This window comes from Sinohyriopsis cumingii, chromosome 14 (genome assembly GCF_028554795.1).
Source record: "Sinohyriopsis cumingii isolate HCF-2022 chromosome 14, ASM2855479v2, whole genome shotgun sequence".
Lineage (NCBI taxonomy): Eukaryota > Metazoa > Mollusca > Bivalvia > Unionida > Unionidae > Sinohyriopsis > Sinohyriopsis cumingii.
This window is the reverse complement of record NC_142974.1, coordinates 27,660,751-27,679,223: the sequence shown is the minus strand read 5'-3', so window position 1 is coordinate 27,679,223 and position 18,473 is coordinate 27,660,751. Positions and strand designations below refer to the sequence as shown.

Sequence of the window (18,473 nt, the reverse complement as noted above, 5' to 3'; positions counted from 1 at the left end):
ATCTGGTAGAGTAACGTTGGCTACTAAGATTAAAGATATTCTCTATCAATATGGCTTTGGATATGTATGGATAACACAAGATGTTGGATATGTAAAAGTATGTATTTAGGAGTTCACACAAAGGATTAGAGACACGGTATTTCAAAGTTGGTCTGAGCATATCAATAATTCCTCAAAAGGTATTCCTATAGTTATTATAAATCACTACTACAATGTGAGAAATACATCTCATGCAACATACATTTTAATTTAAGGAAACATTTTTGCAACGAAGTTATACAAGCCACAAACTTATGATTGAAACAGGAAGAAGGGAAAAAATTGATAGAGTATTCCGATTTTGTGAACTGTACAGGAGAGGAAATATTTCTATAAATAGGGGATGAATTTCACTTGGCTTGCGTTTGTCCAAAATATAATATTATTCGAAGACTATATCTTAAACAATGTATATTATGTACAACCAAGAATTGACAAATTTGTCTCTCTTATGGCTAGAAGTGATATAGTCACAATGTATACTTTATCACACTATCTGTACAGATCATTTGCTGGGAGGGAGGTTCTTTTATCTCTATCCGAATAAAAATCCTGTGAAAATGTTACTATTCGGAAATGAGTGTAGAAATAAGTGTATAAGTAATCAATAATTTATATCTCACCTGTATTAAAGAACATGCGGCGTTTCAATTAAATCGCACACACATACGGCTGAATGGCAATAGGAATGACTTGCTTCAAAGCTTTTTCCCTCAGATCATCGATGTATTTCAAGTTTGTTCAACAATGTTTAACACAGTTTTATCAAGCCAACAATTTCAGAAAAGAGTTACACCAAGAAACCGTTAAGAACTGCAGGTTTTAACCATTGAGTATGACTTCAATTAGTTTTGTTCTTAATAATATCACTACATTTGTCTCAGAAGCAGGGATTTTCAAGACTTTCAAGTTTGACAATATAACAATATTTATCTTAAACGTATGGACTTTCAAGCTAGGCATTAATCTTCACTTGTCACAGAAACACGAGCTCGCATATTTGGAGATATATCTACATTTATGTCGAAAGAATCAGGTTAGGCATTGCAGCTGCATTTGTCTCAGAGCATGGACTTTCATGTTCGGCAATATAACTAAATTTGTTTGAGGAGCATGAACTTTCATGTTCGGCAATATAACTAAATTTGTTTGAGGAGCACGAACTTTCATATTTGGCAATATAACTAAATTTGTTTGAGGAGCATGAACTTTCATGTTTGGCAATATAACTGAATTTGTTTGAGGAGCATGAACTTTCATGTTTGGCAATATAACTGAATTTGTTTGAGGAGCATGAACTTTCAGGTTTGGCAATATAACTAAATTTGTTTGAGGAGCATGAACTTTCATGTTTGGCAATATAACTAAATTTGTTTGAGGAGCATGAACTTTCATGTTTGGCAATATATCTAAATTTGTTTGAGGAGCACGAACTTTCAGATTTGGCAATATAACTAAATTTGTTTGAGGAGCATGAACTTTCAGGTTTGGCAATATAACTAAATTTGTTTGAGGAGCATGAACTTTCAGGTTCGGCAATATAACTAAATTTGTTTGAGGAGCACGAACTTTCAGATTTGGCAATATAACTAAATTTGTTTGAGGAGCATGAACTTTCAGGTTTGGCAATATAACTAAATTTGTTTGAGAAGCATGAACTTTCATGTTCGGCAATATAACTAAATTTGTTTGAGAAGCATGAACTTTAAAGTTTGGTAATATGATTAAATTTGTTTAAGAAGAATAGACTTGCAGGCTTTGCCATATAGATGCAAGGCATTCAAAACAGCTTGTAATTGTGCATGTGATTGTGCATATGATTGCAAACATAACAGTATAAAAGGCATTCAACAGCAAGTACAATTTATGTAGATTTTGTGTGGGGCCACAAAGTATTACAATTCCAAAAACCTAATTCTATAGTTTGTATCATGTCTTGAAATGGAAATGAAAGTCCTGTATTTAGAAGTGTAAGGATGGTACTGGTGTTTTAAACTCAGGCTGGTAATTAAATGCATATTGTACTGGCGTAACTTTAACCCAATGAGTAATTGTTAAAATTATATTAGGATTCACTTATCTTTAAGTGCAAGACACTTGACCAAAATCTGATAAAATAAACACATTTCATTTTTATTTCATCCTCTCTTGATGGTTCTGGCATTCAAGGTAGTACGTTAAAATGAACTAACACTCCCCAATGGTCGCTTGGAAATCGCTGGCATGACGGCAGTCTCTCCAAACCAACCAGTTCAAACTGAATTGGTTTTACCTTCGCATTTGGTCTGCAATGGCGTATATACATCCTATCAAATCGACATTTTGGCTTATATTCAAAACCTCACTCAAGATTGTCGTTGCGCTCCATATCCCAGGTAAACTTGACCTCTGGTCTTTTCCCTATAACCTCCCATACGTCATAAACATCGCTTGGGATACCTTGTATTTCATCAAGCTGTAACATAAAGAAATAAATAAATGGATGAGATATAAATACAACTATGACTGTGCTAAAGATGTTCTTAGCAGAGGTGGTCCTGATTGTTCTAACCAGGACGAACTCCTAAAACAAAAAAACCTACAACTCACCCAACTACCACCCCCACCCCATAAGTGAACAAAATGTTCAATGCATCAACAAATATGTGTATGTGCTGTGTTCAAAACATCGCAGTGCTAATGTGATATTTATATGTGACCTTGACCTCGTCTCATGGTGAGCACCAGAATTTATTGAAGAATGGATTACAGTTATTCTCTCCATAATGAGCAAGTCCTTTACATGGGTTAAGTAGATCTTAGTACACGATGCTTTAAATAAAACCACATCAAAACTAACTACTATGACAGCTTTAGCTTTGATGCATATAGTTTCCACTTTATCAAATGTATCATTTTCATTGCTCATAATTTAGTTATTTTCATTAAGTTCGTCTGAAATTATTATATTACCCAAAAACGTATACGTCATAAAGGGTTCAATTTTAAAACGAAACAAGTTTTGCGGGAAATGTTATGCAGTTACTAGGCATGGCTATCTTGATCATGGTAATTTGTTCAATGGGACATTCACTTTCACTTGCAAATTTTCCCCTATCACTCCTGCCTCGTACTTTAACAACTGACCACTTTTGTACTGGTCATGCATTATCTATCTCTACAACTTTCTAATAATGTGTATGTTATAAACTATTGTTGGAGGTTTAAATTAAGCATATTATAGTAATGTTAAGGTACGTGTGTATTAAAAGCAATTTCACTTGACGATAAATTTTGAATAAATCGTATTGTTCAAAGAAAATGTAAGCTAACTATTTATATAAACTTGGCAATTTATTTCTAAAGAGACAATATCTCCAAACAAAGTATTGATGACTCAAAGAGAAATTAAAAAATGTTGACTCTTTGACCAGAACCTCAGCCTCGTTCTATTTTGATAAAATATTTTTTAATTGAAAAACTGGAAGGATAGTCCCACTCGAATGTGTTTTAATATGTTTTTCTTTTCAACCTCTAGATAGGGCACAAGTTTTGTTCAGATTGACTCTATATAAAGTTGTTCTAAAAGAAATGTTTCACTGTGGGACTATTTACCTCTTTATCTCGAAGATTCAAATCCCCACCAAATATGACGGTTCTGTTTGCATCAGCCTTTTTTACATTCTCAAATGCAGTTTTTAGCTGTCTCTTCCTCTCTCTTGCGACCGGTCTTGTGCTTTCCAAATGGGAGGTCAATAGGTCAAACGTGATACCTTTGACAGTACACTATGACACAAAAATAATATTCATTTGAGATCATGGTATATAAGCTACAATGTCTTTGTATCTAATGCTCATCTTGTGGTAATAATTATAAAACTGTACGAATTCCGCAGTGGGTATGAACATCTTATAGAGATGCTGCAGGGCTAGAAAAGGTCCCCAAAAATCTTATAAATATTGCGTGTTGTGTTTGTTACCATTTAGGTTAAGAAGTAAAATATTTTTCAATTCTTAGCATTATTTCAATGTAACGTTTATTAAACATTCCTGATAATATTGAAATGAAACCGCCCACATGATTAGTTATTATTATTAATTATTCTCTCACTATTCGGGGTTTTCTTATCGTAGGCTGTAGGTAATATTCTAAAGTTTGATTCAGAATACGTATCGAAAATTTTAATTCAAAATATTTTTTAAGTCGCTTTCTATGCACAATTCAAGATTTGCTGTGTATTCGTGTCAGTACCTTAAGCCTTTGTTTTGTATGAGTGCTTTTTAAATTCTTTCTTAATTGGTCTAAATTCGTGGGCGTTTAACTAATGTTTTTATTCATTTCTAATTTATATGATACATTCAAAGACTATTTGGTTTCATGTAATATTGAAATAGATGGACCATGAACATCAACGTTTATATTGTTAAAAATCTACGAGGTGGCCAATGAACATCAGCATATTGTTTGTTAGGAAAGCGACCAACTGGCCTTTGAACATCAGTATATTGTTTATTACAAAGAGCTACCGACTGGTCGTTCAACATCAGCATAGTGTGTGTTACAAAAAGATACAAATGGCCCTTGCACATCAGCTTATTATTTGTTACAAAGAGATACCAAATGGCTGGTATACTCTCATTTATAACGTCAACATATTGTATGTCACAAAGAGCTATCATCTGACCCATGAATGTCAACATAGTGTATGTCACAAAGAGCTATCAACTGGCTCATGAACTTCAACATATTGTATATCACAAAGAGCTATCAACTGGCTCATGAACTTTAACATATTGTATGTCACAAAGAGCTATCAACTGACCCACGAACGTCAACATAGTATATGTCACAAAGAGCTATCAATTGGCTCACGAACGTCAACATAGTTTATGTCACAAAGAGCAATCAACTGGCCCATGAACGTCAACAAAGTATATGTCACAAAGAGCTATCAACTGGTCCATGAACGTCAACATAGTATATGTCACAAAGAGCTATCAACTGGCCCATGAACGTCAACATACGGTATGTCACAAAGAGCTATCTACTGGCCATGAACGTCAACATAGTATATGTCACAAAGAGCTATCAACTGGCCCATGAACGTCAACAAAGTATATGTCACAAAGAGCTATCAACTGGCCCATGAACGTCAACATAGTATATGTCACAAAGAGCTATCAACTGACCCACGAACGTCAACATAGTGTACGTCACAAAGAGCTATCAACTGGCCATGCACGTCAACATAGTATATGTCACAAAGAGCTATCAACTGGCCCAGGAACGTCAACATACGGTGTCTTACAAAGAGATACTACTGGCCAAGACATAACAAAAATACAGCAACATATTGCTAATTACAAAGCCCTTACAACTGCCCCTGAACAATATCTAGATAACAAATGAATATCGCCAGAGGGCTCTATAAACAGGATGCTGTTATAAATGCATGCGATCATCGTTCTCTTTCCAGGACATGAGTGTGACAACATTGCTGCAAACTAAACGTTGTGCCAAACATTTTTTTAAACTTTTCATGTGCTAATCGATGCTTTGATTTCCAAGTGAAACGCTAATTTCATGACCATTTATTAGACAATGTGTTTCCCCAAACTATCTTGTTTGTGAATTAAGGTGAAAACCTTTATTGTAAGAAGATTCCTAAACATAACGCTGGAAGGGAATGGTGTAATTGTTTTAGCTTCAAAAATTGTGCAGTCTCGTCGCAGGAGGATTGCTGTGTAATAATTGTTTTTTTCAGCAGGGAAAAGACTATACGACTGACATTTTTCCTCTAGTATTTGCCGCATTTCCATAACCACCTCCTGTAGCAACACCACATGGGGAATTCTCCTGTGTTAAAGAAAGTTATTGGTTAATGAATGTAAACATAATAATGAAAATAAGCAATTGAACAAAATGAATCGTGGAACCATTCATCTTCAAATCAGTTTAACAATCAGCGAGTAAATCAGTTACCAGATTGCAAATGTTGAATCTTTGTCCGTATCTATGGGTTTTATTCCTTTTTGAATATGCTTCGAACGTAGTGTTGGTATTAGATACAAGAGATAAGTAGTCATCAGATAGTTATTACACTTTACTCATTCATCGAGTATTGAAGATTTGAGTATATTATTCTAACTTGTTTGTCCTAATCCATGGAGAACACACACACACACACACACAAACACACACACACACACACATGCATATATATATATATATATATATATATATATATATATATATATATATATATATATATATATATGCTACAAACTAATATGTAAGCTAATACAGAAAGGGCAATTTATCTTGTTGCTTGTTTTATCCTCTTAGTTTGCCTTCCTTATAGCCGAGGTATACATAAAGAGAAACAATATATTTACACAAGACTTGATTCAGCCTCCATCAGATATAGTGGCTGCAATGTATAGTCTATCATGTGCTGAAAAATCTCGTTAAACAAACTAGAACTCACAAACCTATCACTATCTTTATAACCATTATATATATATATATGGGGGGAGTGGGGGTGTTCGGGAATACCATTGAAAAACGGATTTTTTTTTAATTGGCCGATAGACGCGATTGTTATTTCAAATTGGCCAAGACAAGTCATTGTTATTTCAAATTGGCCGAGACACACCATTAGTATTTCTAATTTGTTGAGAGAAGCCATTGGTATTTCAAATTGGCCGACACACGCCAACGGTATTTCAAACAGGACGATACACACCATTCGTATTTCAAATCTGCTGAGACAAGCAATTGGTATTTCAGACTGGCCGAGACAAGCCATTGGTATTTCTAATTGGTTGTGAAAAGCCATTGGTGTTTCAAATTAACCGATACACGCCAATGGTATTTCAAATTGGCATATACACGCCATTGGTATTTCAAATTGGCCGAGAAACGCCATTATTATTTCAAATTGGCCGAGACACGTCATTATCATTTCAAATTGGCCGAGACACGCCATTATTATTTCAAATTAGCCGAAACAAACCAATGGTATTTCAAATTAGCCGAAACAAGCCAAAGGTATTTCAAATTGGCAGAGAATCGCCATTAGTATTTCAAATATGCCGAAAAAAGCCATGGGCATTTTAAATTGGCCAAAACACGCTATTCCTATTTCAAATCGGCCGAGACTAGTCACTGATATTTTAAATAGGCCCATACAATCCATTGGTATGCATCATTTGGAACTAATATAACAAGTATGTGTCTACCCTGACCTGTACTATACTTACAAAGATGAAACCATTTCAGAATTATGATAACAGATGTTTGACAAATGCACGTACATTGATGTCTCGTTTCAACCATCCTTACTTGTTAATTTCGTCACAGACGCCTTGGACGCGTAATTGTTTATTCTTTTGGTCCAGTCCGTCGATATTCCAGGACATTCTGCGTATTCGGTTAGCCGCTGTGTCTTCATCGCTGTTATATCTGCAAGCGAATTTGAAAACTTCATAGGTAAAAACGGAAACGATGGTGCAATTAGAAAGAAGAATTGAACAGAAGCTAAAAAATTATATTAATCTTATTCTCCATGCTTATTCACAATATTCTTATACAGCTAAGCGTTCAAGTCTGTTTCTATATTTCCCATCTGGAAAAGAATCCATTGTTGCACATTTCATGCATTTTAATGTTTAAAGTACTGATAGTCTTGTTAAACAAAATACATCTATTTAATTAATTGTCATCCACATTTCAAAGATTCCAATGAGCATTTAAATGCAAGTTGATGATATATATACATATACATATATATATATATATATATATATATATATATACATACATATATATACATACATATATATACATATATATATATACATACATATATATACATACATATATATACATACATATATATACATATATATATATACATATATATATATACACACACATATATATATATATATATATATATATATATATATATATATATATATATATATATATATATATATATATATATATATATAATCAAACGACAAATATTTAAAGTCACCTGTCCTAACAACGGAAATATTTCTAGATAAAATGGTTATGAGAAGGTAATGTTACTGAATTCATAAAACCCTTGTGGTGATGTCATAAGAGGAAAGCGCACGTGTGAGAAGTATATCTCTTTGGTAATAGGGGCCTCGTACTAATATACCAATTATCTGCAGTGTGACAATGTGCTGACGTTCTTTTGAAATATCACTATAATATATTCCAAAATGTTCTTGTCTGAATTCACTATAATATCAAATTAATGCTTTAATCCAATAATTATTAATCAGCATTTTGTAATTCCAGTGAAAAATAATTTGAATAAATGAATCAACCCTAACGAAAAACTGAACACAGGAATAAAACCAATTCTGCTTCACATGTTAGGAATGAATAATTCTTAGGTAAAGAAGTCAGTCAACTTAATCGGAAATTTCCATTCTTGATATTTCTATGATAAGATTTAAAACTGTATTTTTAACTCAAATTGAAACAAATATGTTTTACTAGTAGTAATGATCCGAATTGAAAGAGAAATATTAGTTATACATTATGTTGTTTACGAAATAAATGTCACAGGTCAGGTACACCATTAACTTGGGTTCAAATTAAGGTCAAATACAAAATATAGACGTACATATCATTCAATATATACTGCACGGATTAAACGATAGTGTTGCAGTGGTATAGAGCCAAAATGATGAGTATAGTAAATGAACGAGGAAAAAATGGTACAACTGAGACTTTTAAAATGAACAAATCCAGGCTAATGATCATATTTGTATATGTACAATTAGTAAAATAACGCGAACGCACAAAGTTCAGCATTTAACGCAGTTATACCACGTTGTCTGTAGTGATAACTAAATAATAATAGTATACAAAAAGCAATATAAATGGAATGAACTTAAGCTTCACCAAACGGAAATGGTTTAAAAGATATCAGAAACAAAATGTCAAAATTGTTGGGTGAATGTATGAGGCAAACTAACAAGTTCGAAAGACTTAAACATGGAACCGGTCTTGTGTGGGGTTATGCACGATATAAACTTGACACAATGGCAAAGCTCAAGAAAAAGGAATATATTAGAACTCAGGCAAAATGAACAACTGAACGCAAATATAATCACCCCAGAAAGTCAGAAAGACACTAGAAAATGGGAAAATACAGGGGAAGTCAACCGGCCTCTGGCTTTATGTCGAAGAGAAAAAGTAAGTATGTCCTCCACAAGCCATTATTTAGAACTAAGAACTTAAAATATGACACCTGAGAACCTGAATCCTGACAAGTACAAACCTGTCAAACATAGTTGAAATTACTTTTTTCAAGCATACCAGAGAATTAATGATGACTTTGAGTTCGCAACTATGCAGCACAAGAGTATGACATGTAGAAATGCTGATGTTCTGTGGATCTACAGAGTTGAGTTAGCGAATACTGTCCAAGTTCTATTATATCAAGAACGAGATAGAATGAAACTACTTATTATTCATATTTATTCTTAATGCATCAATGTTGAGACAGAAACGTTTACCTGAGACTTGAAGGATAACATTACGTTCTATAACGGTATTGACTGTTCAAAGGATTACGTATCTGAATTATCACAAAAGAATAAGAAAGGTCGGGGACCATTCTATAAAAGAAAGTTCGTCATAGGTCATATCAGAGCACAATATATGATGACAGCATATGCAAGCAGTAACACATACAACCTACCCATTCTATAATAAATATGAATTCATATTTCCTTGATCAATATTTCCTTGGAAGCAATCATTAAGTTTAAGCTATCCGAGTTTTCAAGTTTAACTTTATTTCCTGGGTTTGATGACGCATTACAGTATATAAAGCCAATGCATCATCCAGCTTGCTTAAAGTCTGAATTGCCAAACGTCATACACTTAACACAAGTAATCAGGTATCATTGCTGCTCTTATCAAATTCTGCAAACTAACTGAATCATTCAAATTGGCTAACTTCATCATTAAGGAGAATGTGTTAGCAAACATTGCCTAGGCATGATTTTGAACGGCATTGTCTAATTTGTTTCCCCGTAAGACATTATTACAAAATGAACACAGATACAGACATGCCTCTATACTTAGTCTTGCCATAATTATAACAATGCTTGCTGAATTTGTTAAACAAACACTCGATCAGATATGGAGGTAATGTCAGAATGAATAATAAAAGCCAAGCGAAGTAAATCATTTCATTTGAGGTCATATAAACCTCTTTCAGTTATTTTATAAGCTGTTTAAGTTGTCAATTGGTAGAAATATGATATTCAACGACGTCATCATATAAATCACAACATCTGACAATGATTTTGGAAATTGTGTTAACCTTAGCACTAACGTAGATTTCGTATGTCTTCTTAATTTTATTTCCCATCTATTCTCTAAGTTCTTTTCTGTCAATAGTTTGCGTGTAATTTGTCAATGTTCCATGTGCAATAGCCATAGTCAATTCCTTTTGGTACTCATTTGTTTCTGTATGGATTTATTAATATTTGTATTTGTGTGGAATAACTTCTAAATATATTTTCTGTCATGATGTTTCCGTTATTCAACGATAAAATGTCGATTTTGAAATGACCGTAAAATGTGTACGATTAAAGAAGCATCTTTAATGGCAGATAATTGGCAGAATGTGTAGGATTCAATTAAAGACGATTTATATGATAATGCCAATGATGGCACTCTCTATTTAATCAATTTAAACCATATATTCGATTTGTGACAAGTTTGCCATTCCAAATTAGGACGTTGCTACATATAAAAGCCGCCAGGAGTTGTTTTAAACTGAACATTGTCTTCTAAATTTATATCTCTGTACCGGAGATCTTTAAACTGACCTGTTTCCAAATACATTGGAACTCGTCACATTGTACAGTTCGTTTAGCAAAAAATAATTTGTGACAATGTATTTACCCACGTCAAATGCGTAATTTGTCCTTCCTCACAACGCACTGTTTTAACCAAAGTGTTATCTGAGCTGATTTAACTTCGTTCAGCCCTTCCATCGCTGAAAGTAATCTAAATTTTAAAGTTTTTAAACACTGGAATAATTTTTGTTTGATTCAACAAAAATTAACCTTTGTTTGCTTTTATGTTATGCTTCAACATAACAAACGCTGGCTAACAAGATGGCCGCTATCGCTTAACCGGCTTGAAGCAGCTGTTCCGTTTTTTAGTGCCGTTTTCATGATATTTGTGCCTGTTGCCTATTTTAATCCTCGTTATTGTGTTCATTATGTATTGGCTGTTCAATTTGTATGTGTTTCTTCATCTCCTTGTTTTGGAAACGAGAATAATTAGACTTTTTCTCAGCTGTCGTGCTCCACTGTTATTGAACAAACCACCATCACGTGATACTCACCAGTCAACCCGTTTATGCTATGATGGACCCTCATTAATTGCTTTAAATGATCACTCCTTGTCTCTCCACGCTACATTTTGTTCTAGACTAAATAAACTGGGACTACATTCACCATTACCTAAATGTAAACAGAAGCGAAAAAAGAAACCTTGTTTCAAAGCTGGCCGGCGAAGAAGAATCCCAGTTACCTCCCTTATTTCGGCTCAACAATTTAAAAAAAGTTATACCGTTAATTTAGATAACCTAATTCAAATCCCTATTAATTCGTCAACCTTTGTGTCAGCTATCGAAGAAATACCTTTACGCATCGCGTTATTCAATGCCCAGTCAGTAGGACCACCGGAAAAGCACACAGAATTAGTTAATTTTATCAACGACCAAAATGTTGATTTATTTTTCCTGACAGAAACATGGCTAAAAACATCAGGCGACGAGCCCAAGTGTGCGGGTCTAACACCCACTGGTTACTCCATCAAGTCGTTCCCACGTAATTCTCGCGCAGGTGGAATTGCTATCAACACAAAGAACTCATGATAAGACGTCTTAACTACAGCAAAACATTTAATTTTGACCACACATCGTTTGAACTAGTCCAAGCCACAGTCACACTGGAGCAAAGGTCAGTCCATTTTTTCTGCCTATACCGCCCTCCTCCTAGTAGAAAAAACAAGCTGGCTGACTCTCTCTTTTTGGAGCAGTTTCCGAATCTCTTGGACTATGGAAATTCGATAGCTGGCAACCTCATTATTCTTGAAGATTTCAACTTTCACTTTGACTGTCCCGGTAACTTAAATACATAAAAACTTATAGATTCCATAAATGTTTTCAACCTCAAACAGTCAGTTAACCAACCCACCTATAAACATGGTCACATTTTAGACTGGATTCTTCATAGACCTGATGATAACATTCTACGATCCTCCCTGGTATCCCATGACCTTGCATCAGATCACCTCTGCATTATATGCCATCTTGACGTATCAGTCCATAACCCTCTACCTTTATCTGCTGCTAAGAGAAACCTCCGTATGATAAATTGAACCAAACTAATGCACGACATCCAAGCTAACCTAACAACTGGCTTACCTCCTACCGCAGAACAATTCGATAACTGTCTGCGTTCATTGCTTGACAAACATGCCCCAGCTACCAAGTGCAGAGTATCAATTCAAAAGTGCTCTCCATGGTATAGCAGTGTTAGGGACCAGCTTCGCACTGCTAAAAGAGATCGCCGTAAAGCTGAGAGGCTCTGGCTTTCCACCAGACTCACTATTCATAAGCAAACGCTATGAAGTCGCTAAGAAGAATGTAACAAATATAGTCCATGCAGCGAACTCAGCCCACTACACTACTAAGATCATGGAAAGTTTCAGCTGCAAAGAGCTCTTCGAGATTACTAACAAGCTAATGTCAAGGAACAAATCAACACCACTTAGAACTTCCTTCTCTCCAGTCGACCTTCCGGACATGTTTGCAAATTTCTTCCGTGACAAAGTACAAATCATTAGAGATAAGCTTGACACCACAATTTCAACTGACTCGTCGTCACCGTACAGTTGGGATACAGAATTTGAGCGGCAACCATTAGCAGCATTTGAACTTTTCTTTATGGATTTTGTACGTACATTCCTGATGAAGTGTGCACCAAAGTCATGTGAACTTGATCCAATTTCAACCTCATTGCTGCTTGAGTGCTTAGATCCAGTATTGCCTTCACCAACTGATGTTATTAATACCTCTCTTTCATCCGGGGAATTCCCAACATTTTTCAAAACTGCCATTGTAAAGCCTCTGCTGAAGAACCCAATACTAGACCATAACGATTTAAAGAACTACCGCCCAGCTTCACATCTCCCATTCATATAAAAGAAATCTTAGAAATAGTTGTTCTATCCCAGCTTGTATCTCATCTAAATTCAAACAGTCTTTTTAGCAATGTACAATCTGCATATCACCCTTACCACAGTACTGAAACTACTCTTCTAAAAGTAGTTAATGACATTCTCACTGCGTTGGGTAGCGGACAGATTACAGTCGTCGCCCTCCTTGATTTGTCTGCAGCATTTGACACAATAGACCATGATATATTACTTCACCGTCTCCAGCATGTATTTGGCATTCACGATACAGCCTTACTGTGGTTCAAGTCCTACTTGGTCAACAGGACACAAATTGTATCTGCAAATGGAATACACTCCAGCCCAGTTGATCTATGTTGTAGTGTTCCACAGGGGTCTGTTCTTGGACCTGTTCTCTTAATTCTGTACACTCGGCCGCTCTCAAGTGTTATAGATCATCATGCAGTGTCTCACCAATTGTACGCTGATGACACCCAAATGTACAAATCTAGCCACCCAACCGAAGTTGATGCTACCATCCAAGGTGTAGAGAGGTGCATTTCTGATGTGAAATCATGGACCACGTGTAATAAGCTACAGATGAAAGATGATAAAACTGAGGCCATTCTGATCACAACACAAAGACTTTCTCATTCACCTCAAACACTAAATATCAGCAACACCAACATTAAATTCACACAATCAGTACGACACCTAGGTGTTACTCTGGACAGTACTCTCACACTACAGCAACATGTTATGAACATATGCAAGGCTGCATATCTTGAGCTGAGACGCATCAGCTCAATTAGCAAATATTTTTCAGTTGCCACTAAAACACTTGTGTGCTCATTAGTACTTTCAAGACTGGACTATTGTACATCAATTCTGTCTGGTTCATCTCAATATCTACTCCAGAAACTTCAAAAAGTTCAAAACACAGCTGCTCGGATCATACTTAGAGTATCACGATCAGAGCACATCTCCCCGCTGCAAGAACAAACTTAAAGATTTAATAATGTTTCCTACCTGAAATATTCCCAGCATGTTTTTTTAAATTATATTTTAATGTTTTATTTTCTTCTAATTTCATGGTGTTTGTTTTGGTAATAATATTATTATATGTTTTTTATCTTATAGGTGTTGTCTAATGTTGTAAAGCGCTTAGAGCTTCTAAATATCAGGTGCTATACAAAGTCCTCATTATTATTATTATTACACATTTCTCCTGTCATACGCATTATATCTTGATACAATGTTGCCTTGGTGTTCAACCCGTGAAATAATTTATATCACCTCTTTTAACACTGTTGAGTGAATAATGTTTAGCTGTGTGCAATTATTTCTGACGCTTAAAAAAATGATTCTTGTTATTTTGTGTTCCCCGATTATCTACGTAGTCTGGCTAGACTATTATTTCTATAGTTTTTTTTAAATTAAATTATCTTCGTTGTCTGGCTAGTCTATTGTTTCTATAGTTTTGTGAATTACCCGCAGATTCCGGCTAGTCAAGTATATTTTACGATAGGTTAACAAACAGAAAACTTGATATTGTCGAAATATCGTGATATATATTACCTTCATTATACATTTAATTTCAATACAGACCATTAATGTCTTTTTTAAATTTCGATTTTGTAATGTCCTCATGTATCTATAGGAGAGGTTGTAAGACAAAATAATGAATGTTCTAGTAATTTTCAACGACTATGAAACTATCCCCAATTATTACTGGCCTCCTATAGTTTTAATTTTGATCTTTTAAATTATTCTATGTCGATACGGGGTGAAATAAAATGGCGTAGCCATATCAATAGCTTTACTACTCAAGCGGGTGAGACAACCAATTCAGCAGATTTCTATATGACAAAGTGCTTAGTGGCCTTTGTGGTTAGATCGTACGCATCTAATGCAGGAAGTCGAGAGTTCGAACCCATACGAAAGACGTATAAAAATGTCACTAGCAGCTGCCTGGCTTGGCGCTCAGGATTAAGACGTTAGTGTTAGGACTGGTCAGCCTGTTGTCAGGATAGCGTGACTGAGTGGTATCAAGCTACATGTCTGCAGCATCATGACCCAGTACCAGACATCACTATAAAATGCTACACTGCAGACATCGTAGCCTTTATGACTCGAATAGTTAAAAATAAGTTAAAGTGCAAATTCACATACACGCAGGAACGAGTTTCCAATCTTCGGAGAACTCAATGTACTATTGTAAGCCTTTTGTAGATTTCAAAGAGAACAGTATATTGTTTTTCTGGATAATTTCGGATTTATCGTATTCTGTTTTTCTTTCTACAAACTGGAGATTCGTTAACATTCATTGTGTATTACATGTAACGGCCTGCTGGGTCACGAAGATTGCCTCACTTTCTTCTGTCTTTCTTAAACTGGTTCCTAGCGTGAATTATGTCTCCGAATAAACCATGTGGCAACCCATGTTTCTGAAATGTTATACAACCACTGACTGATCCAGGAGTCAATATGTAATTCAGGTTTACATATCTGTTGCCATTCTTATGAAATGAAATAAAAACCATACCTGAAATTTTAAAAGATGATGACTTATTATAATTAATCCGTTCATAATGAGGATTTGAAAGATAAGGAATCAACACTCACATTCTTAATATAAACTGCTTGATATGGTGTGAACGTTATGGAAATGATTTGTACACTCTTAATATAACCTATCTGATAGGGGCGTGACTGTTATGGAAATGACTTTTCCATCATTACCATAATCTGCGTGAAAGGGGCATGAATGTTATGGAAATAACATGAACATTCTTAATACAAACTGCTTGACAGGGGACATAACTTTCACGTTCTTCAAGTAAACAGCGTGAGTGTGGTGTTAATGTTATGAAAATGTCGTGTTGACTCTTGACATAAACTGTTTTATAGACTACATTTTAGCAAGGATTTCCAAGACTGGATCAATCTCTTCTTTACAAATATCAAATCTTGTGTTACTGTAAATGGACAATGCTCACCATGGATTGAAATCAAGAGAGAATATACAAGGTGCCACCCTATCACCATACATATTTCCTATATAATTTTTAAATACCTGCACAACGCCTGGCTAACAGGCGAAGAAGCAATCAAACGTCATGTGATCAGGATAATGCCAAAATGCCCTTTATGTAAAACAGCGAACTTCACCAAACTACATACGCTTGCCCAATGTGATAAAACTAAACATAATAGGATAATGTTAATAATGGAAAGTAAAGAATAATCAGATAAACTAAAATAAAGGTGGCCAAACTCGACCCAGGAGAAACACAGAATAAAGAAGTGTGGACCTTGGATCGAGCGTAAACTACCTATCAGCATCTTTAAAAACTATTACGAGGAAAGACACATATTATCACTCGAATAATACAATAGGATTTTATTTTTAAACAAAATCTAAATAGTACACAGTTCCATCGTCAAAATTCGAAAACCATAAAGCAAATTAAAAGATAAAGTATAACCTATCATAACGGATCTTAAATCCAAATTATGAAGAAATACAACTGGGAAAGATATTTGATCTATACTTGCTGTCTCAAACATACATAAAATATTGCATACACACAATATAGCACCACTACATATAGCAAACACTGAGACCTAGGCGACCTCTAGCAAAGGTCACAAAAATTTCAATGGAAGGAACTTCGGGTGAGGGAAACCAGGCTCTGACAAACAACCCTTTAGATAACACTAAGGAAACATAAATACCCCATCAAAAATTCTAAATACTAAATTTTGATATAAAATTTTGTTTTAAATAAAACATACAACACATCTGAGGGGGAAACAAACAAACATAAAATACTTTTTTTTTTTGGAAATGGGGGGGGGGGGGCATCTGTCTGGTGCCCCCCCCCCCAAAAAAAAAAAAAATAGAAAGAGATCTGTTACAAGATGTGACTGTTATTCTCTAATCTAAAAGAAACTTGTTATGAGACGTGACTTTGTTATTCTCTAATCTACAAGAGGCCTGTTATAAAACGTGACTTCGTAATTGGCTAATCTATAAGAGACTTGGTATCAGATGTGAAACTTTTGGGCACATTTGCTTCATACATTTTGTTTGAAATGATATACAATGCGTGATATACATGTGTACCACAGACATGCGTACAGGAAGAAGGACTGTCTAGATTAGAGCATATAACTGATTAGGGCATACTGAACTGGAGATATTTCCTTACATAGATAAAAGTCTAACTTCAACTCGCTATGGCCACCTACTAATTTCATGAAGACAAAGAAGCAGAGGAAATGTATTTTATAGTGTAATCACTCGTGTATTAATGGATAAATACACAAGAAAGTGTATGTGTATGAAATCCCAGATAAACAAATAGCATTATCAGGCATAGTGTGTTTGGAGTCATACGTTCATGCTAGCTACATAAAATGCATGTATGACTACGGAGTCTACAAGCAGTTTCTTAATTACATACCTGATCACTCACTTACTCTAATATGTTTAGTAACTATACTAGGAATGGTTGTGTGTCCACAACATCTCAGTGAACAGTACTGCATATCCAGTAATATAGTTTATGCGGGAGGGTAAATCAGTAGACATGCGGTCTCTGGGATGGAACTTACGCGTGTGGGGAGCTCTCGGAAGTTTCTCCAATTTAAGCATTTCTAACGCATGTTAACCGTCTAATATTAAGAAAACCTTACCCTAGGATTCGCTTCAGTTGACTCGCTCTCATCTCTAGTCGAAACTCGATGGCTTGCCCACCCACTCAACCCCACCCACCCCTGCATATTCAGTCAGCAGACACGTTAGATAAGCTATCTAGGAAAGCCTTCAGTTCTATTGATACAACGGCCCCGTACAGCCATGAAAATAAAACCAGATTTATACTGTTCTGCGGTCTAGTATTTATTGTATCGCTATTTTTACTTATTTGAATTAAGCTCTTGAAGTTGGGCAAATAAGAGCATTACATAATACAAAAATCAGAGCATAAAATTTGACACTACTATTTCAGGGGCAAAGTTGTACTTTCTTTTCCGGTTACTGACTATATATTGATTCATGTGCACACAGACCTGCTTTCGTTATCGTTTCGGTTGCATTATATGGAATTGTGTACCCCGCAAGTGCTGTTTGAAACTTTTCGGCACTGCTTTTACACAACAAAAAAAAAAAAAGCACAAGTGAAAAAATGTATATACA

General features: G+C 35.1%; 1 protein-coding gene across 1 annotated transcript; it reads right to left on the bottom strand.

Annotated features, from left to right (window-relative positions):
- Window positions 1-417: 417 nt before the first annotated feature.
- LOC149783477 (tyrosyl-DNA phosphodiesterase 2-like) lies at window positions 418-18,063 on the bottom strand. The gene is made up of 5 exons (XM_089933123.1): window positions 17,972-18,063; window positions 7,364-7,483; window positions 5,665-5,875; window positions 3,634-3,804; window positions 418-2,494 (listed from the first exon to the last, which is right to left on the bottom strand). Exons 1-5 carry the CDS (start codon window positions 18,001-18,003, stop codon window positions 2,381-2,383), a joined length of 648 nt encoding a protein of 215 aa, XP_089789249.1. The 5' UTR covers window positions 18,004-18,063; the 3' UTR covers window positions 418-2,380.
- Window positions 18,064-18,473: the final 410 nt, after the last annotated feature.